The sequence below is a fragment of the Lissotriton vulgaris genome, chromosome 10 (genome assembly GCF_964263255.1).
Source record: "Lissotriton vulgaris chromosome 10, aLisVul1.2, whole genome shotgun sequence".
NCBI classification, from domain to species: Eukaryota; Metazoa; Chordata; class Amphibia; order Caudata; family Salamandridae; genus Lissotriton; species Lissotriton vulgaris.
Genome location: NC_141698.1, coordinates 212,607,039 through 212,630,402, shown reverse-complemented (window position 1 = coordinate 212,630,402; position 23,364 = coordinate 212,607,039). Strand labels below are relative to the sequence as shown.

The 23,364-nt window shown below is 42.6% G+C and overlaps 1 protein-coding gene across 1 annotated transcript in view; it reads right to left on the bottom strand.

The window, feature by feature from the left end:
* Window positions 1–11,684: 11,684 nt before the first annotated feature.
* AQP1 (aquaporin 1 (Colton blood group)) overlaps window positions 11,685–23,364 on the bottom strand; it is a 30,260-nt gene continuing 18,580 nt past the window's right edge. Inside the window, exons 2-4 of the mRNA XM_086940896.1 lie at window positions 22,146–22,310; window positions 19,723–19,803; window positions 11,685–14,377 (exon numbers count right to left, since the gene is read on the bottom strand). Coding sequence (XP_086797022.1) covers window positions 14,198–14,377; window positions 19,723–19,803; window positions 22,146–22,310 — 426 coding nt within the window. The 3' untranslated portion in view covers window positions 11,685–14,197. The remainder of the gene's footprint in view (window positions 14,378–19,722; window positions 19,804–22,145; window positions 22,311–23,364) is intronic.

Sequence of the window (23,364 nt, the reverse complement as noted above, 5' to 3'; positions counted from 1 at the left end):
GCAATCTAATAGTTTCAGCATGATGAGCAAATGCCCATTCATTATACCCCATTTTTGCATGAGTGGTTTCTCAATGCGGTCCAGGGCTTCGGTCAAAAAACCAAGTTATTGTGTGTTGTGAATGCTCTGTGATTCAAGTTTATTGGTGACTTTTTTATTATTTGTTCGTTCTGTGGGACACCTATGATAACAGTGGTTGTTTGCACCCTGTGTGGTCTAAAGTGGGTATTTTGAGCAGTGAATAATGTCGGAGTGCTTAGGATTGCCAGTGGCCCTGCCTTCATGAGGCTGCTAATGAGACACTTGGTTGGAGGAGGGCTAACATGCCACAGTGGGCAACTGCAACAGCAGTGGTTCAGTGGTTGCCGGCATGTTTTTCAGGTCTTGTCCTATTTAGAAGTGGAAGTATATGTTGTAAATGGAATGGAGTTACATCCTTCAGTGTTGTCCAGTTTGGAGGCAGTGAAGATCTAAGATTTGACAGATAGTTGATTTTTTGGACTCTTTTTGTATGTATTCTGTAGCATAAATAGCATGATTTCACCTGAAAGCATCTCTGTGAAAGGATTACTAAAAGTCGTTAGACAAGCATTGAGGCTTACATAGGAAGTAGAGGCCAGATGTAGGTATCCAAATACCGGTCGGTAACGGCCAAAATACCGAATTTCGGCCGTTACCAATCGGTATTTGGATATTGAGATGTAGGGCTTAAAAAAAAACAAATTCAGTAAATTTACTGATTCAGTAAATTACCGATTCGGTAAATTTACCGAATCGGTAAGTTTACCGAATCGGTAAATGTAATGTAGGAATCACTGTAAACAGTGCTTCAGGGCTTTAAGGGTTCGTTATTTACCACCAACTATTAGTTGGTGATAAATAACTAATTCCTATGTAAATGCAAATATGTGCATTTACACCTGTGCCATGTGACAGACATACATGCCCTTGGGGCATGTATGTGTGCCACATGGCACACAAGCAGTAATCAGGGGTGCAACAGGGTGTCACTTTGACACCCTGCCACCCTTGACTATTTCACAATTTTACCGAATCAGAATTTACTGATTCGGTAATTGACATTCATTCCTATGAGCCTCCAAGCCCATAGGAATGAATGGCAATTACCGAATCGGTAAATACCGATTCGGTAATTACCGAATCTTACCGATTCGGTAAAAAATACCGAATTATTATTATTACCTACATCTAATTTACCGATTCTAAAATGCCGAATCGGTAAAATTCGGTATTTTAGAATCGGTAAAAAAGATTTTTTAGACACTTTTGAACTGTGTGAAACCAAGAATTATGGCCCAGTTTAATGGGTAAAGCATTTCTGAGCTGAGGATCCAAGGCTCTGAAAGTGTGACCACCGCACTTTTCTTTTTTAAGGTGTGCTATAATGAGATAGAAGAGAAAGTTTGAATGGAAAGACTTGCCAGAGGTGAAGGAATGGACAGGTCAGTTAAAGCAGGACCCATTTTATAGAATAGTTGATTGTGCTAATTCACAGACAACAAGTGGTAAATGCCATAGGCAGAAGGAACATTGTCATATTTGCCAAGCCTGAGGCCATCCTTACTGTCAAATCCTGAAGTCGCTGCAGTTATTGTCAAAAGACTTGGGATGTCCAAAGTAAATGGTATTGCAGTAGCCTAGATGCGCGAGAATGCAAGCATCTACCCCTGAAGCATGCATTGTGAGTGGTAGAAAATAATCTTCTGCATCCGTCTTAGTCAAGGAAAACCTATAGCCCCAGGAGAGGTCCTGGAAAAAAAAGGCTTTGGGGTTTGAAACAAGAAGAGGACGATGATGATCTGATCAGCACCTGGTAAACCAACACAAAGATTGATTCAATATTATACATCTTTAAAGATGAAGAAGTGCACCAACTGGCGCAGTGGTTGATCTTAAAGGTTAAACAGGATGAAGAGAGGGGAGAGCCCTGCAAAACGGTACATTTAAGACATTACGCAGCACATCTGAAAAAACATGAAAACAACCTGTAATGGCATGCGTAGTAACAACACAATCGTTGTAACGACCGCGTTGTATAGCCATTGCGTTGTGGAAACAACATTGTAAACGCTGTTTCCCCTATAGGGCAGAGTTTCTAAGACACCTCCTCACTGCACAAAAGATACTTGCATTCAGCAACACTAAACTTTATCTTTCAATGAGGATTGAGATAGAAAAGAAATGGTGATAGATCTCAGGGAGCTTGGGATCTTAGACATGGAACCCTTTAAACCGAAGCCTAAGAGCAGAAGCAAGCTGTCCCCCAAGGCTCCTCGCTGAGCCCTACGCTGTTTAATCTTTACGTAAGGCCGCTAGCTGAGGTTGTCAAACAATGGGGTATGACCATGGTGTCATATGCCGATGACACCCAGCTAGTGGTCATGATCAGCGGGGATGCCGAAGTCGACGCTCCCAGGTTTCAACAAGGACTGAGGGCGGTCGCCAGCTGGATGACGTCCAATTGTCTTCAGCTAAACGCTAGTAAGACCGAGGTCATGGTATTTGGTAGACAGCCGGAACTGTGGGGAGAGAGATGGTGGCCGGAGGAGTTGGGTCCTGCTCCCATCCCAGTCACCGAGCTTAAGAACCTCGGGGTCTGGCTGGACCCTTCCCTTACATTTGCATGCCACACTAAACGCACGGCTGCATGCTGCTTCGGCATCTTGCGTGGGCTCCGTCCTGTGCTAAAGTTCTTCGATGCCCCCACCAGGCAACTCATGATCCAAGCTACCGTCATCTCCAGGCTGGATTATGCGAGTTCCTTGCTGGCCGGTTTGAATGTGGCAGAGATCGGACGCCTGCAAAGGATCCAGAACGCCGCAGCGAGAGCGGTGGTAGGCCTCCCAAGATTCTGTCCTACCTCCAGCACCATACGGGCGCTGCATTGGCTTCCGGTGGCTCAGCGGATTCAGTTTAAGGTCCTCTGCGTCGCCTATAAGATCTTGAAGGGGTCCCCGGCAACTATCCTTACGACCCTCCTGGCCAACTACATCCCAGCACGACCCTTAATATCGGCAGACCTCGAATTGGCCGTGGTGCCGCGCTTTAAGCGAAGTAGGGCCGGTGGACGCTCATTTCGAGTGCGGGCCGCTGCTTTGTGGAACTCCTTACCCCCGGCAATTCGCGCTATGAGCGATTTGCTTTCCTTTCGTCGCGCTGTGAAAACGTTTTTATTCCCTTAGTTGTATGCTTGTGTTGTTTTATTTAGTTGTGTTGTGTAGCTGCCTTGTCGGGCGCCAGGACGCTCCTTAGCTGGAGCATCTGTGCGCCAAATAAAAACCACATAACATAACATAACATAACATAACATTAATTTTCACAGAAGGCTTGCAAACTGAACTATGCCTGAAGACCATTCAAACTAAAACTCTACCTTTATTAATTGGATTCTAAGCCCTAATTACATTTTTGGTGGAGAAGTCACCTCTCTGTAAATCAACAGGGCTCCTGCCAATCAGTCAGTTTTCCCCACCCATATTAGGGTTTAATTCCAATGTCCAGGGGGATAATTTCGCATCGCTGAGGTTAACAGCACTAGGGGTCCTGTTAACTGGAGCAATAAGGAAATAACAGGAACTTTGGGTTGAAACCTGAAAACCTCCTGAGTAATGAGAAATAATTTGATAACCAATAATTTCGGATCTTATTTCCTCAGTTAATCCTCATTCCACCCCACAATTTTTCTACAGATCTCGGTTGCTTTTAGCAACCACACTCTGCAGGCGAAACATGAAAGTAACTTTGCATTTCTCAGATTTGCTGATGGGCTTGGTATAATATGGGCACTATCAACAAGATCCTTATATTCAAGATGTGACCAGGTTTTCAACTGGGGCTCGGGTGGCTTGACGACTAGAAACCTATGACATGACAGCACCACAGGACAACCTGGTTGCAGTGGAGGTGGAATTGTTCTACTAGGAGCATCGCTGATTTTTCATGTCAGGGACCCCCTGGCATTGTGGTCTCAGGAAGAACAATAGAAAACTGTCCCTTATGCATAACAACAAAACTCCGCACATCATGAACTTTTTTTGTACTGCACTATGGACCCCCTGCTTTGTGGATTTATTTTTACTGGGAAATAACTGAATGGTTACGCGAGTAATTTTTATTATGTTGGTGCGCTTGGCATTCAGTTCTGTCTTAAGTCCATCTGACCCACAATTGGTGCATTTACACCAGTGAAAAATCCAACTCAGAGGCAGGGTACTCATGATGTGACAAACTCTCCTCCACTTGGGGAGAGTGGGAGGGGGACATAGGGTGGAGCTTTTTCCAACAAGGAGGGCTAGTAAGGCTCTCCCCAAACAAAAGGAGGCCCCAGTTCCCTGCTTCTCTTCTACTACTTAAATAACAAAAAGGCGACAGGCAGGGCGTTATAGAAACTCTTACTAAATTAACAAACAGGGTGTTTGATTTGAAACAGAGTTGATTTATTTGACTCTGATCCTGCTTATCTTGGAAATGGCATATGTATTTAACTGTGTCTAGTTTGGTTGTTTTTAAGTAGAAGTAATGAATAATATTTCAAAATGATCGGGGAAACTAAAATATAGTGGAAAATATGTAATATGTAGCATTGATGAACAATTACATTCAATTCATGAATGTGAGTGGGAATTTTAGGGGACTACTTTTGTCAGTAAATGTATAATTTTCAAAGTCTAGAATTGGCAAACAAGGATGAGTCAGTACTTATTCTATTGCCCCAGGCAGTTTAAAATAATTGTCATAACAGCTGAGCTGCTGGATTTAGGTCTCAAGGTATCTGGTTGACATACCCAGAATAGCATAGTGTGTAATTCTAAGAGCATACATTTCCCTCTAATTATTGTTTTATTCTATATATTTAATTATTGGATTTGGTGGTTAACATTTGGCCCTATCTCTTCCTCGTCATATTCTCTTTACTTAGGGGCCCATTATGATGTTGGGCGGATTGCCTCCGCCAGGCTGGCGGTGGCCACCACCTGCCTGGTGGAGGCAATCCGCCCGACATGCATGTCCTGATTCCCCCCGCCAGATTAGGATGGCGGAGGGGACAGCGGCGGACGGAAAGACCATCCGCCGCTTTACCACCGCGGTCGCCCTGCGACCGCGGCAGTGTTGGATCAATATGGTGGCGCTGTCCAATGGACACCGCCAGCCATATTATGATGGCTAAATTCAGGGGCCTTTCCGCGGCGGCAATGCCGCCACGGAAAGGCAGGCGGTGATTGCTGCGGGGCTCCCAGATGATGCCAGTGTTGGGGGGGCACATGGGGGGTACCTATGGTACCCCCCACATTTGCATATACAAAGCAGCAGGCACCGCGCGGTGCCTGCCGCTTTGCATATGCAAATGAGTGCTGAAATGTTTATCATTGTGGCGGGCGGTGCTGAGTGCACCGCCCGCCACAATGATTCGTTCTACGGGACCCCCGCCCTTATGGCGGCCGGTCCCGTTCTCCGTTAGGGTTGCGGGCGGACAAAGTCCGCCCGCAATCCTAATGTGCCACTAGGTGTGGTTATCCCCTCACCTTCTTTCCACACGTACGATTCTGCAGTTTGCCAGGTTTATGTCATACTTTTATAAATGTCATATCTATTTATCTGGCAAGTGTTGTATTCTTCAGTGGAGTGCTATTCAGAGGCTTAGCTTTTACAGGAAAGATAATAGCCTTTTCTGTTTTGTTGGTCTGCATATTATAATTGAAAAATTCTAATCCTGGGAAGATGAAAAAGAGTGCTGAATTTATCTGAAAAACTCATATCTTGCTTATAAGGTAAATTCCCCTCCTTGGCACTCCCAACGTCATCTTAGATTGAGCTCTTTAGGATGGATAAAGACATTCTCCTGGCAGTTCCAGGTAAAATATCCTGAGCCAACATGTGGCTTCTTTATATCCAAGCACCAGTCATATCCCTATTTACAGATATTTACTATTAGGTGAGTGATGTGGGGAACTGTAGTTCTATATTCCTTGATGCCTTGCTGAAATCAGTGGACTTTTGGAGCATCCCATTCCTAGTCTTCCAATGTCTTATATACGTTTTCCCTATTGCTATACATAAAATATGTGGTAACATATAATCAGTATTTCTTGGTTACTAAAGGCAATTAAAGTTTCATGGCTACTAGGGACTTGGGAGGATTTTGAGAGTGTCCTATGGTGAGCATCAGAGTTTCTGCAGTTGTGGGGATAAATAAATCACACTAAATTGAAGTTTTGCACCAAACATTTAATCATGAACCCAAAGAACCAGAGGGAGCAGCAATCCAGCTGTAATTAGCTTAGGTGTCGAGGACAGATGACTCAGAACAATTTTCACAGTTTAAATCTACATTCTGTCAATCAATTTGCACATTCTCTTTTCCAGGGTAGCATTTGTAATCCCTGTGTTCATTTAGTTTTTTGATTTTAGGCATTCAGGGTAATACATTATTCGGGATGGAGTAATCCTGTACTTTTTTTTATTTCTCTATGATTTTAAAATGGTATTGTTTTATAAATTTACCTATGTAATTTAATGTCAGCTGTAGTAACTCCTTGGCTTGGATAATCTGAACCTGATTTGACGTGATCATCTACCAAGTGACTCCATCAGCTGCTTTGCTAATGAACTGGATGCATTACCATGAAACACAAAATTATTTGACCCACACTTTTAACATCCATAAATTGAGCGGCATTGATTAAAGTATGGACACACTTATAATCTCTTAACACACATATGGAAGCATTACAAAAAGGAAATAACAAGGTCTTATCTTTCATTTTCCATCAGCAATATATACGTTGCTCCCATTCTAACATGCAGTAATTTGATAACCACACTTTTATTGCTATCGGACTTATGAACCCTGAGGTCCAATGAAGATCAGTTGACCTTCTATAACACTTTTATTTGTATATCCCTAGAACAATAATTAACACAATATTTTGAAGTCTACTTTTGTTTTCAGTTCTTGAAGGTCATCAACCCTTGCCTCACTTAGTCCTGAACAAGGCATCCTGTGAATACTTCGAGAAGCTGAAATGGTGTAAGTGGCAAAAAGAAAATGTTGCAAACTGTTTTCATTTAGGGTCCAGCTTTTTGATAAATGTGGCCAATCTGATAGGGTTATTTAAATGCTGGGGTGCACTGAGAAATTGTGTGCACGGTCAAATTAGGAATTAATGCTTATTACCTTATGGATTTGTTTTGCATATAATGAAATGAATTGTTTTGAGCATTCATCTAATGTTTGATTACATAGTGAATTAATTGATTAACCCTTCTTTTAAAAGTGTTGTTTCATATTGAGTTTGACATTGCTCACCTATTTGAAAAATAACTGTACTGTGATGGGCATAACAACATTGAAGTTTAGTAGAGAAGGTAGAGTGAGCTAGTCATAACTTCTTAACTGGTTGAGCTTTGGGGCTCATACTCCATCAAATTTGCAATCATTTACCCCTGAATGAACCTCACAGCCATGATAGGACATGACATTGCGTGCAATGTACAGGAGATATACCTTCCTATTTGTAATGCTGTGTGTTTTGTATGTGCATTGGAATTGGATGGTGAGGCTATGCATCACTACTGGGGGCTTAATTCGCTCCTTTCCACCGCCACGCAGCAGAGCTAACGCTGCAGCGGGAACGCCCAGTTAATAGCCGCCATCAGCGAGTGAGCCGGTCCTGTGGCCACGCCCACTCGCTCGAGGCCACGCCCCCTCCGCCTACAAAAACCGAGCTGAATTCGAGCTCTGGTCAGATTCTACTCCTGAGGCACAGCCAGGAGCATTTTTAACAAAAAGTTGCGCTGATTTTACTATTTTGTGTGTAATAATTTGCCATTGTGATTCCCACCTTCCTACCTTGACTGCATCACTACTGGGGGCTTAATTCGCTGCTTTCCACCACCACGCAGCAGAGCTAACGCTGCAGCGGGAACGCCCAGTTAATCGCCGCCAGCAGCGAGTAAGCCTGTCCTGTGGCCACGCCCACTCGCTCGAGGCCACGCCCCCTCCACCTACATAAACATGTGCACTTCATGTACGCGCAGCGGACGGGCGCAGCGGGCGCGCTGTCAGCGCGCCGAAGGCGCGCCTAAGGCAAGCCCGTCTGGGCCCGTCCGGGCCCAGCCGGACCCAGGCCCAGGGACTCTGCCGGATTTGCCTCACGACCGTTTGGTGTACACGAGTGACATGCTCCGGGCTCTTCACCCGGAAAAAAATCAGGAGTGTCGTTATATCCACGTTGAAGGTAAACCCTATTTCAACTGTGCACTCTGTAACCCAGTCGCTCAGACCTCGGGTAAGCCTGGACTACAGATGGGCCTCCTTAACTGCCGCTCCCTCCCCTGGCATGCGCATGAAACCAACCTGCTGATACAGGACCAAGGTCTGGACGTACTGTTCCTCACAGAAACCTGCCTCTCTGCTAGCTCAGATTCTGACATTGTCAACGCCCTACCCCCAGGCTATCTTATTCAAGCTCTGCATAGACCTAGAGGGAGAGGAGGGGGGTCGGCAATAATCCATAGAGAACACCTTGTCTGTAGAATCAGCAATGCCAACATTGAAGATTGGGAAAGCTGCCATTTTGCCATTCAAACCTCCCCGGTACACTCCCTCTCATGACTGTTGATTTACCGTCCTCCGGGTACACCAGGGAAATTCCTCAACGCTCTCACTGACACGGTGTTACAATTAGCTTCTTCCGCCCCTAACTTCCTCATCGTGGGCGACCTCAACCTCCACCTTACAGACCCCACAGATTTGACAGCATCCGATCTCCTTCTGGACCTTATGTCATTTAACATCCGGCTGGTCAATAACGAACCCACCCACGACAAGGGACACCTCTTGGACCCCGTCCTTACCAACATCGTGGACATCACCACTGGCCCCCCCCCTTCCTCTTCCATGGACAGATCATTTCCTAATCCCTATTTCCTGGGAATTACTCATAGTACCCCCTCAAACCGCCAAAATTCAGGTTACCGACCGACGTTGGCACAAGCTTGTACCAGCTGAATGGGCCACCATTCTCTCAGACTCTATCCCTGCCCTCTCCACCGATCCTGTCCTTGCCGATGAACAGTTCAACTCTTGGGTCACATCCTCTTTGGACAAACTCCTCCCCAAAACCCCCACTCTCAAACATACCAAACGAGTGACCCCCGCTCCTTGGTACACTCCGGAGCTTAAGTCTCTGCGACAGGAATGTAAGAGAACGGAACGTTCCTGGAGGAGGGATAAGTCTAATGTAAAGAAGGACGCCTACCTCACCTCATTACAAACTTATAAGACCGCCCTACGCAAGACAAAAAGTATATTCTTTCAAGAAAGAATAGAAAATTCTGCTTGCTCCAGCAAGGAATCTTTTATTATTTTAAAAGAACTCCTTAAGGTCCCAGACCCCGGACCTAGAAACCCACCAGACCCCAAGGCAGATGGGGAAAAATGCCATAAGCTAGCTAACTTCTTCAAAGAGAAGATCCAGAAAATCCTCGACTCTATCCCAACCACAAACTCGAGCGAGGAAAAAGAGATCACTAATATTCCTACCTCCCCCTGTTTATCCTCTTGGGGACAAGGGACTGTCGAAGAGGTCGAAAGCACGCTAAATATCATCAAAAGCGGATCTCCCAGGGACCCTGCCCCGCTACATATCCTCAAGAAAGTAGCACCCACCATCGTTCCCCCCCTTACCCATCTTATCGATGCCTCATTGCAACAGGGAGTGGTCCCCTCCAGTTGGAAGGCGGCAGTCGTCAAGGCGCTATTAAAAAAACATCTCTGGACCCTGTGGACCTGGCCAACTACAGGCCAATTTCCCTTCTCCCTGGAACTAGCAAGATTGCCGAAAAGCTTGTGAATAGGAAACTCTCACAATTTCTGGAAATCAATAATCGGCTCAAGAGCTCGCAGACGGGATTCCGTCCAGGGCAGGGCACCGACATCGCCCTCCTTGCGGCGGTGGAGGAGGCCAGAGCACTTCTAGACGGGGGAGGATCAGTGGCAGTGATCCTCCTCGACCTCAGTGCGGCCTTCGACACCGTCAACCACCAGCTCCTTATCCATCGGCTCAGGAGTGTCGGTGTGGAAGGAACCGCACTGTCTTGGCTCTCGTCCTTTCTGGGCCAACGCTCCTTTCAGATCTGGGAGAATGACACCCGCTCCTCCGAAACACCCCTCCAATGTGGCGTGCCTCAGGGCTCTTCCCTGAGCCCCACATTATTCAATATCTACATGTCCCCATTGGAGGAGGTTGTCAACCCGTTCGGAGTGAGTATCGTCAGCTATGCTGATGACACACAATTAGTGGTGTCCTTATCTCACCCAGGTCAACAACCTGCGGACCTATACAAATGTCTGACGCAGATACAAGGATGGATGAACAGCTCATCTTTAAAACTTAACGGTTCAAAGACTGACATTCTCCTCCTTGGTCAGAAGGGGCTTTCCCTCTCACAGAACATCTGGCCACCCTGTCTGGGCTCGCCTCCAGACCCGAAACCCGAGGTTAAAAGCCTGGGTGTGTGGCTCGAAACCGATCTGTCATTTACCACACAAGCAAAAAAAGTAGCCGGGACGTGCTTCGGGCTCCTCAAGTCGATTAGAAAGATCTTGCCCCTACTTCCTCCCACCTCTCAAAAACTGTTAATCCAAGGCCTGATACTATCTAGGCTCGATTACAGTAACTCCATCTACCTAGGCGCTCCTGAGGCAACCTTGAATAAGCTACAAAGGATCCAAAACGCCGCTGCCCGGATCCTCACCAATACTCCTGCCAGAGCTTCGGCCAAACCAGCCTTGAAGTTTCTCCATTGGCTCCCAGTGAGAGAGCGAGTGAAGTTCAAAGCCCTTTGCTTGGCCCACAGACTGCTTCAAAACAAAGGCCCCCCTATCTTAAGAAAATTCATCAGACCATATAAAGCCCCAAGATCCCTCCGATCCGATCAGGAATATCTCATTATCATCCCCAGAGTCAAGAAGGCACGCACGGGTGGAAGGCGCTTCTCGGTCCACACCGCACGCCTTTGGAACGCGCTACCCCGCGACCTGAGAACAGAACCAAACTATCTACGATTCAGGAAGCGGTTGAAAACCCATCTCTTCCCTTAAATTCTGACCTCCCCCCCTTGCCCCCACTGACCCGCAGGTGTATGGATCTTAGCGCTGGGATACTCACGGGTGACTACGCGCTTTATAAATTTTTTTAATAATAATAATAATAATATGTTGCTACTGGTCAGATCCTTATGTACAAATACCCTTTGATGAATTACTGTGTCATGTGCGGAGGCATGTACGTTTGTGTGTGTATATGCATGTGTTTGTGTGTGTGCACACGTGTCTGTGTTTGGTTAAGGGATGGTCTAAAGCTGAAAAAAGTCATGCATAACTGCTGGAAACAGAAATATTTCAGGACAAATGATGGACAGAATGCTGAACATTGCAAACAATCACCCCAGTCACTAGGATCTGGGTTCAGTGTCACGATTCTCACATCTATAGAACTAGGCAATTAGTGCTCCTAACAAAATGTCAACCCTATAAAAACTTTGGCGTTTTTGGCTAATATTTTTAACTCAATTTCTTGCTTGTATAATAATATATACATTGATCAAATTGCACATATCCAGCATGAGGTTTAACTTTAATGAAGTAGACAGAACAACTATTGTGTTAGTGTAATTGTTTTATTTGTATTTGTAAACTAATACAAATCACTTTATTTACATACATGGTATATAAAATATTGGAATACTTCATAAGCAAAATAAACATTATATGCAATGCCATCAATTACTTAATGATTTTACAAACTAAACAAAAAGAGCTGCATGATGCTGGAAACAATACCATATAAAAACAATCTAAAGGAATCATCTCCATATTGCCTCCGAATGCACTTTTAATTGCTGATAACATATTTCAAATGATGCGGTGACATGATCTGTCCATTAAACTTTAGTGGCATTACCTTGGCATTGAGTGTATATGAATGAATGGCCTTAAGAAAGTTTCTGAGGTACATGAAGGGTGAGCTTCATATCTTATTTAACAAACAAAAAAAACATCATTCATTCATGTGTTATTTAACAAATTGGAAGTGGTTTTCAGAAAAAGGTGATACCTTGACATTGATAAATCAGAGTGGTTCAAAGGAGGAGCTATTATAGTTATCCAGCCAAAATACCCTGAATGCACCTAATGTTATATGACCACAGCAGGAATGCATGATTGGCTGTGCTTGTATAAAACATAAGTGTGGACCCAAAGTTTTTCTCAACATCCACAAACGAAGGCTGCCTCGTCTTGATTCCATCTTATGCCTCTTTTTTCCTCCACTTTACACGTCCTGCTTATGTATATCACTATATGGGTTCTTTTTCATCCCTACTTTCTCCATTTGTTACTGTTTTTTTTATTTATTTCTATGCCTCCTTTTTTAATATTTTCGACCTTTCTCACTCTATCTCTAGGTCAATGTCTAAGTATGAAAAATAAGTCCTGGTCCTCAAAAGTTGGTGCCCATCACCTGCAACCTTCAGCACAAATAAGGCACTGATGGTCGGTCATAGTGCTCTAATTGGAAGTTTTCCTGTGAATACCAGAGTGAAAAAGGACAAAAGGCAGGATTAAAGACTGTAAGGAAGATATAAAGTGGCAGACCCTGGGACATAGTCAGTTAAGAAAGTAGGGCTATTGATGAATATAGTTGTCTGGTTGAAAGGGAGATGAAATGGCTGATAGACAGAAACACACATAGAGAGGGTTACCACTAATATTACGCAAAAACATCAGTTGGATCAGCTGATCACTTTAATGGCCGGACAGACTGTTAAGTATGTACTTAATGCAAAACAGTGGCACCATTGAAACTGTGGTAATGGGTGTAAAACTACAGATGCGTGGTGGTAGCACTTGTGAGATGGAAATATGTCATTTAAAAGCACAGTTTAGTTGTAATGTGCGAAAGGATTTATTTTGAGAAGTAACATCTTCTGCATGAGCTCGTGTACTCAGCAATCAGCAACTGTTGGGATAGATGGTAATACGTAAATAACCGAAAATCAAATGTTGGCTTTAATTCTTCCTTTGTTTTAGGGTTCACTTACTGTATTGTTTTACACGTTTCCAGTTTCTTATCTCTTGTGTTTAATTTATGTTTACTACAGTCCATGACGCGTATAAATGTTGTGCAAATTATAAGTCAAAAGTAACCAATCTGCTAATTAAGTAGTTTTTTCCTATTTTGCTAGAATTCATACAGCAGCTATTGCGAGTGGTGAACATTATGAAGGTGTTAGTTGTGCATTAGGCTGACTTAGCGTCCCTGTTGCCAACAACTTCGAGATGTTTTTTTAAGATACTCAAAGATGCCATTGGTCCAACAAAAGCAGAACAGTGGCAGGAAATTGCTTATCTCTTGCTGTGTAAGAGAATGACTTTTCATTACATTTAAGCTTGGTTACTGGCTAACAGTTTGAAAGAAAATAAACAGTCATATTAAACTCCAATCTTAAAGACAGATTATGTTTACTTGTAATTTATGAATCTAGTAAGCCAGGTAATGCAGTTATTTTGTGCTTCCCTTAATGGTATTTATTGTATTGTTGTATCTGTTGTGAAATAGTCTGTAGAAAAAAGTTTTAAGGAAATACTTTGGGCTAAAGTCTTACAAATAATGCAGTTCTAAAGGAGCCATAATTACAAACTAGAATAAATATATTAGATCCACCTGTAATGCATTACATTTTAATCCTTTCAGAGTCTCACCTGATTTCTATTATCTCGGTCCTCTTGAGTGAAGTCGATTGCATCCTGGGACTCACACACATATAAGACAATGTGTGACCTTCAGATATAGGGATTGCGAGCATAAGAGTAAGGGATTGCTATTATGGTCAAAAAGCAATTTATACAAACCGAAGAAGAATGTGTTGAAAAGAAGTATTGTATTGTTTTTCTGTACAATTTACCTTCATCTTCTAAATTGACCATGTTTTCATGATTAAGATACCAAAGCATCCCACAACAGTGCTCAAAAAAGATTCTTTGTATAAAAATGTCAAAGGCTATGAAAAAAGAAAAATACATGACTCAAAACATCTTTTAGAAATACTGTTTGTGTTTACAAAGGAGTCCACAATACTGATAACATCTCTCTCATGAACTTTTCTTGCTCCCTTATTTTGGTTTCATCTCAACTCTGGCGTGCGTATCATCCCCATCCAGGTCGTATTCTTGGACTTGTCCATTTGTCCACACCTTCATGCGGTCTCTAAAGTCACTGGTTCGTGGCGACAGAATAAAGTCATACACTAAAGCGGCAGCTGCTCCTCCAAGCATGGGGCCAACCCAGAAGATCTGCAATAGAAAACCAGGTATGTCTTTTATGTCCACAGCACTTTAATCATGAATTAAGATGTCAATTTCCATTGGAGAAAATGGTTGCTTCGTACCATGGAGGCATTTTATCTTTTATGACATGTATTTTCCACATTTTACAATTCTTGGCGCCTTTTGGGCCTTCATTGAAGCCACTTTTGCCAGGCCTCCTGTCATTTGCATGTTGACCATACACTGGATATGTTATTACAGACTCTGAATTACCGATTGTTTAGTGATTGGATAAGAGGTTAGCATAAAAAATAAAAATAATTGAAATCTGTCACTTTTTGTTAGTCTGCATTTGGACCGAAATTTCCAAAACTGCTAAAATCCTCTTCGTATGCAGATTAGATTAATATGGGGGTTTTGAATGTGTCCCCAGATACCACCTGTGTAGCGAATCAGAATGAGTGGGCTAAGCACATTAATTATGACTGGTTATCGCCAGTCAATTAGAATGGTCTTAAAACAATGGTATGTTCTGGTTGATTGAAAGGGTGGTCAATCAGATTGCAATCAAACTGATTGACCACCCTTTTAACCAATTGGGAAAGAGTCCAGTGTTAGGCTCTTTCTTACTGTGTATGGCAAACGATCAGAATCGCTGTGGTTACCCAGAAACAATACCCATGGCTTGTGTGTAGGTTGCTAATTTAGGATTAGTCGGTAGAAATCCCTTGTATACCACCTGATATCTACTTCATGGTTGGCAGAAGAGGGTGCCCCGCAGAAGTGGATTTGCACTAGCATGTGCAGGGATGTATGGTAGAAAGATAAATATATGTTCACCATGCACTACAATAGCAGTTATTATTACCCGACTAAGCAGTACTCATTTTAGTGACTACTTTTAGATTGAAATTTGAATTTAACACTGATGGCCTTCGTATGTGCGACACTTCTGGGTAAACGGGCCAAATGAAAATGGGAAGAGAAGCTCATAAAATCTTGTGATTCAAGGTTTCTAGAGCAGATTTTGTCCTAACAAGTATCCTGAACATTACCTAACACTGCACTCCTGTACTTTTGTACCCTTTAGCATTGTTTAAATGTAATATTTAATAGCTCTTCCTGGAATTTGTATTAGGTTTGATTGCCATTTATTTAGGAGTAAGAATGCATGGTGTGGTGTGCATCAAACAACCAGTCTTGCTACATACTTGTATTTTCATTGTTAGTAGGCATATTTTCCAAAGATCAATAAGCTTAGATGGCTATTTGTATTCAGATGTAAAACACACATTTCCTTCTTAAAATGAATTATTCTATGCTCCAGTTTAAAGTTGTCTTTTAGCTGCTATGTCTAACTTGCATTTATTTAAGATGCATCCCACATTTAAAGCCTTGGGACTGAAACAATATGAACTTCTTTACTCACTTATATATTTATTTATGTATCCATTTATTTATTTGGCATCATACTGTGCATCTCCTCGCCGTTACTGCACAGCAGTCAGCGTCTTCAGTACAACATGGGTCCATACAGTGAAAGAGGGTTGTAATCTAATTGAAAGGTGGACCTTGTTTGACTTTTTCGCCATGCGTATGGTCACTGAAGGGCAACTTTGAAGAGCTTGGTTTTCAACAGTTTCTATTGCAAAGAATATTGATGGGTACAATAACAAAAGTGATTCTTTCATAAAGAAAAACAAGTCAGTCTCTCAACTCTTCCAGTAAAGTCGTTGAGTGACATATCATGGCACACCCTCACCCCTGGACGGGTTATTATTTAAATGTTTTACATTAAGATAATGATGCTGTATTAGCATTGAGAGGATGGTCCTGCTCCTCTTTATGCCACAAGTGCATAAAATATATTGCACCATTGGTCTCCTAAACCAATTATCCTTAGACTTTTCAATGCTGTACCCTCCTACGTACAATTTACTCTTTATTATGGAGACTTTGTTCCCATGCTTACAATATTAAAAGCAAAACTACATGCCCCAAAATGCAACAAGATGTTTCTTAAAATACCAGAAATGTCTGAATGTTTTGCACAGGACATGGGATTATATATGTGGTGATATATTAATTAACATTTCAAATCCTGGAGTTAAGTTGGGGTGCCCCTTTAAAAGCACACAAAAACATAAGATAGATCTGTCACCACAAGAAATATGCTTTGACAGGATTAATGGAATGAGGCTTTGGAGATGTTTGGAGGGCCCCTTTGACTCCTCCCTCCAGTCAGGTGACTAGAAAAAGTGTAGTGATGGTTTTTAAAGCTTGACCCATGACCAGTCTGCTTTCGGTAAGTTAAATCAAAGTGCTGCTTTTCAATATAAGTTGTTATGGTAAACAAGGGTACCCCATTAGTAAAACTTGGGGTTGAAGTAATTATAGGAAAAACAATTTGAATTTGAATTTGAATTTAAAAATATTTATATAGCGCTCTTCTACCACGCTGTTTCTTGGCGCTTTTGGACTGCAAGGGGTGACAGGAGCAGAGAGGGATCAGACCTTGTAGGCTTGGGAAAAGAGCAGAGTTTTGAGACCCTTCCAAAACTCGATGTAGGAGGATGTCATCCGGAGTTCCGTCGGAAGGGAGTTCCAGAACGCAGGAGCGAGAACTGCAAATTTGGTTCCTCCGGCCTTTTTCTTACGGAAACGGGGGGTAGTTAGCAGGGTCTGGTTGGTGGATCGAAGCTCTCTACCAGGTATATAAGGGTTGATGGCGGAGCAAATAAACTCCGGGGCGGTGCCCATTTTGGCCTGGAAGGTGGTACAGACAATGGTTTTTGATGGCCTCAAAAGGTCCTGATAGAGTAGAGTATTATTATGGTACTAGAATCAATCCTGGGAGAGAGTTTTGTAGGGTAACATACAACTAGAATAGTTTATTTATGCTTTATAGTACAAATGTTTTTTTCAGGTACTCACACAAGTGACAAAGTGCTTATAGTGACTGAGTGAAAAAGCTTAAAATAAAACTATATACAAAGTGTCACAAACAAGGGTATTCCCCGCAAAAATATATACAGTAGGGTAGGGGAGTTTCAATATAAAGCTTATCTGAGTTCCACAGACTAACTGCTCCTCTTGGCCAGAGACTAAGATCCCCCCAGCCCCTCCCCCAACCCCAACATGGCTTCATATGCCCTTTGGGGGCCTGCTCTTAAATTTTAAAATCAGCGATATAGGAAAGGATAGCAATGTATTCAATTTACACTGATATGTTGCCTCTATCTAGATCAGTTAATGCTATTACAGACAAGCAATATTCAACAAGCACTGGCAAGGCTAATTGGTCTTACCTGTGAACCTGGGAATCAAAGTTATTGGCTTTGCTAGTGCTTCGTATCTTTATGACACTAGTATAGGCGCAAGGACCATTTTGGACTACTTCTTTGAGCATTAAAAGAAATCCACAATAACTGCTATGAACATGCATGCATACATGTTTTCATCTTGAAATGTTGTTTTCACAAAGCTTCGGAAAAGAATTTCAAGATGCCGCCAGGTGAGTGAAAACATGCATTTGCACATATGGTGGCAATTTTGGAATTAATTTACATAAACCTAAAGAAAACACATTTCAAGATGGCTGTTGCGTGCACACATGTGACAAACACCAGCTAGCTTGGAACTGAATAGAATTCAACGACGGTTGGTCACTGCTGTATTAGTGGAGAGATGTGGGCATTGACCAGTGGGAAAAACAGATGTTTGGGGCCAAATTTTCAAATAAAAAGAGCAGAGGTTGGGAAAGATAGAAATAGAGCCAGAACAAGAAGATAGAGAGAAAGCGGAAAAATTGTAATTTATTCAGTACAAAGGAAGGTCTTGCCATCAGTAGTAGAAAGATACAGCTCTGCTAGTCAAAACTCCATGAGACCAAATGCTGCTTGTGTGGGATAAACACAAGAATAAGGAGGAAAGTCAGTGAATCTGGAGCAGGCAACCAAGATAGACAAGGAAATCAATCAATCAAGAGTGAGTGCTGGACTCAAAGCACCCTCTAAGGACCTGAATAAAAGTGTGGTGGTATGCACCCTGTCCTTCAGGGTGACTGAGGACATTATGTCTGCCATCCATCGTGATTGACAGGACTGGCATATTTATAAATCACCACCAGCCCAGTGGATCTCTGTCCCTTAAAAAAAACACCATTACCCGGCTCTCCTGAGGTACCAAATGTTTGGTGGAAGGCAATGGTCGATCTGACAGCTGTTCACCAAACATTTTGCTTTTCAATCACAATCTCCCAAAGCGAGTTTGTTTAAAAAAAAAAAACTAATGTCCCACCACTCAGGAAGTTTTTCCCTGGGTATGGGGATCATTATTTGTATTTTTCTGTTTGTCATTGACAGGTTTTCCATGGTGGTGCTAGACAGACACGAAGGACATCAGCCTGTCAGTCCTAAAGAGGGTGGTCTGTGTAATGCCCTTACTCTGATGGGCAGCACTTTGTCAGGCCATCAAAATAATTCATAACAGAGCCAGCAAGAGCACTGCCAAAGAAAAACTGATGGTCCACCCAACCCTGGCCATGGCGGGCAATCTGCCAGTTTGGCATAGAGCATACTAGAACACATTTTCTTTTGCTCATTTGTAAGCTCTAACACTGCCACATGGTTAGAGGCCTTTGCCAGTGTGAAAAAGAGGTTCCAAGCTCTACTTCGAAATGCTCCTAGGTTTCCCTGCCTGTAGGTCGAAGTGTGGCATCATTGCTCCAAGATAAGATTTTACAGTAGGGAAGAGGAGGTCGATAATGGACAAATCAAAGCTACCCAAAATGTGGGTCCCCAGATTTCAGAAATTCCTGAAAACACTGGAATGGATCAAGTCAAGGCCCGTGCAGGTCAGACCGGTGGGGCGGTGGGGCGGTGGGGCAGTGTGGAGGTGGGGCCAGGTGGGAGGTTTCCGACAGATGATGACGAGGGAGAATGAATGATTTATTTGATTTTCCCATGTCATCGTCAGTCCAAATCACCCCCTGAGCCGGCCCCATCACTCTTACCTGCATGGGCCGCTGCTGAATAGATCATCACATTTGATGTTTTAAAACTCTGACAACTTCTTATATCCCTGCCTGCATGTTTTGTGATGCTCGGGATTTAGGAGTAGCAGAAGATCTTGTAAAACGGTTTGGTGAGTAAGCAGTGACTCAGCGAATCACTGGCCCAACCCTCTATACATCTTATTGACCTCTTGTGTGATTCTGACCTAATCCCTTTACATCTCACCCTTAGTAATGAATCCATTAACTGTAAACTGGAAGAACATATGCAATGATTAGCACATAAGGAACACATTTTTTTATATTTACTTTGCATATTTCTCAAAAGACTGAAGTTGTACATCTAATTTTTACTTACCCAGTGATCTTTAAAGTTTTTGGTAATAACTGCGGAACCGAAGGATCTGGCTGGATTCATTCCACATCCCGTGTAATCAATCTGTAAAAAAAAAATGTTTTCAATTAACAGTTTGTTGAATTGTGAGCAATTGAACTGTGCAACTATCTATTCACCAGCACGAAATATGAAAAAATAAACCTTAAAGTGCACAATAAAATTAAAGTGGCTCCACAAACAACAAAAAATAGTTTGATACAAAACTTGTCATTTTGTTAATGTTCCAATATTGGAAAAAGGGGGAAACAATATCCAAACGGTGTCATAGATAGTCAAAGAAAGCGCTTTCAGACCCTAGGGTGTGCCCCTTGTGACTCAAATAGTTGCTCTTGTTATGAAACGATTTCCAATCATTTAACACAAATGTTAACAGGTAATACATTTCTATAGGCCTGAGCTATCAGAAGTATCCTTTCATTATTATGAACCCATACAAATATGAGCAAAATTCGATTGTAGAAATTTCCATGACCTAAGCTTTTCTGTTCAGTATGGCGGCCTCATTGTTAATTAGTTTAAGTTGACCTACATGACTATGCAGAATGTGCTATCTGTAGGATGTGCCTGGGCAATTAAGCTGCTTTTGTTTTGTCTTACAAGGGTAGAGGATATCCTCATAGCATATAGAAGTGAAAGTCAAGCATCCGGATAAACATACTTAAATAATGACTGAGACATATGCCTGGGGCGTGATGTTGATGTGACAGAGTGGTTGTTTACATAGACCAATTTTCAGAACAACCACTCAGAGGGGGCTTTTGTGAACAAAACATTTCCAAAGTGGCAAACAGCTAATGGGAATTCTACCTTACACTGGCAAAATATCAAACTTGTCCTATAAATAGGCTCAATCCGAGGTGAATGGTGGCTGTGTCAGTGTTGTGCAAGTACTAGTTGGAAGACTACAACGAGCTCGAGGGCATTTCATTTATGAACTATAAAAATGTGGCGTGCTTGACTTCCGAAAGGAGAACAGTAACATGCATAAACTAAATCCTTCAAACCGAAAGTATTTAATCAATGAAAGGCAAGTTGATCATATAATTGCTGGGCACGTGCTCTAGTCCCCAGCCCTATATAGCTACAGAAGTTCAGAATCTCAGCGACATCATGGAATCTGGCTTGTCAAAGCTAACCCAGATAAAAAATCATTAGAAGTTCAGCAAGAGAGGGCAATAGGGCTGACGAATAGTGCCTAAAAAAGCAAGAGGCAGATCTACAACGAAGTGCCGCAGCGTGGGACCGCAAGCCCTTTAGCTGCACCATGCTGCAGCACTTCTGAAGCACAGGGATGGGATATATTTACAAGAATATGTCACATCTCTCTGCTTCCCCCTGCGCTGGCATACAAACTTCAGCCATGCCCTGGCACAGGCACCCTTGCACCATGGTGCAAGGATGCCTGCGTCGTGAGGAGATTGGTTTTGTGGGCACCTTCCTGCACAAAAACTATCACTACAGGCATTTTCCTCTTTCAATGCGTGCTGTAGAATGCCAAAATAGGCACCCTAGCACTGTGGTACAGGAGTGCCTGCGTTGTAGGCAGTATTGTTTTGTGTAGGCAGGGGCACCTTCCTGCACAAAAACAATCCTCAGAGGCATTTTCTTTCTAAGTGTGCTGCAGAATACAGCACACTTAGAAAGAGAACACAACGAGGAGAAGTAAAGATATTACACATTGTTGCACCTCTGATGGGAAAGAGTACAATTCTCCTGCATTCCCAAGTCTGCCAGTGTTGGCAAATCTGGGAATGCCTCTAAATACATGGGTGGATGTGTGAGAGTACCCACACTCCACCCATATAATGCTCCAGCAGTGCAGGGGGCAGTGTGACACAAGGCATTGACTTGCACTGCTTTGTGTTGCACTATATTTAGCAAGCCAAGCAGAGTAGCCTAGCGTGGCTTAGTATATTTGTAAACGTAAATGTGTTTGTATTTAGTTGCGCCTTCTACCCAGAGGTCTCGTAGCACTGTATTCATACCGCTGTAGAACCCTTCCTGGTTTTTCTGTGAGATGTCCACTCCTGGGCACCCCCAAGGTGAAGCCAGGCATCCAATCTGAATCTAGATTTTGCAACATAAAACATTGATAAATTTGGCTCACAGGATATACACTAAGTCAGTATGTCTATGAGTTGTTAAATGGGATGCAACGAGAAAAGCTCAGAAAAAGGTACCAGTAGTTGCTGTTGCATGATACCAAGGTGTGCTGCCTGATGCTCATTCATTAACTCGTAATGTTACTGAAATAGTGTCTGCACTCTAGACAACAAGTTTTGTTGAATACATGCAGGATCCAGGTCTATGTTTGTGCATGGATGCAAAATAGGATCAAAATACAGCTCAAAGCTAGAGACGTGTGGATATCGCATTCAACTTACTGCAATGAGGTGTCCCAGAGTTACTGAAAGTCCAATTGCCAGGGGTGCAGATCCGGTGATGTCCCCTCTCCTCCGGTCTGTGATGGCAATCACACAGAGTACCAGCTGGAATGTGATGATGATTTCAATGGCAAGCCCTTGCCCCGAATGGACTCCCGCTGACAGCTGTGAAGATGGATAGATGTGAAATTGGAGATTTCAATTAAATCCACATGACCTAATTCGAATATAATCAACACTCAAGCATAAATATCTCATTTATCACTTCATTTATGGAAAAGGGGAATTGCGACATAATATCAAAAATTGTAAATCCTGGAATCAAAGAAAATGGTTTTGATGGAATTTCCTTCTTTGGATTGTTTAGAGCTCCAACACATTCTTAACCATTTTAGAAATGTCCTATCAAAGTATGCCTAGTAGGAATGGCATATCTCCAACAATTTAAAACATATTGCTTATTCCCTACTGCATCCTCTTTTCACAGATATCCAGCATGTAAACAAGGGACAGGCAGGTTTGAAATATGGCTGAAAAGGATGTCGATCATTGTATGGTTTTTCTCTTCACTAATATACATTTCAAAAACAGTTTTCCATTTTGTTTCCCAATCATGTCAACAAAGGTGGTGCTTGAGAGAAACTAAGTCTGTGGGTAAACCTGAGATTACCTAAAGCAGTATTTGGCAACGTTTTAAAACGTTATTTTATTTTTATGGGAAACGATTTTCTCCTATTGATGGGAGCGTGCTTTAATTACAATTATGATTATATCCAAAACTGATGAATCTTTTAAACGGATTATCCAGGCCCCCATTACCAACAATCAACAAAAATAAGTATTCTAGAATGTTGCCTTGTTGGGTGACTTCTGCATAATTTGACCATCCTACCCATCAGTATGTAGATCGCACCGGCAGACATCATGAGCTGTCTGATGAAACCTCATGTCATCACACAACGCACATATACACACATATATACTTGACTTTAACGACTAACTTGTAGGGTTGCACATCAGCCTTAGTACCAGTCCAAGACACATTACAGAGGAAGTTTCATGGGTACAACGTTGCTGCACTCAGGAATATATTTGGAATGAGGTATCAGGGACGGGTCGTGTTGGAGGGAAGTGACCTAAATCATAATGACTGTTAAGAAAAATATGCATTACTTTTACTCACTTTGCTCATGTAGAATCTTAGAACTGCTTGTCTTGA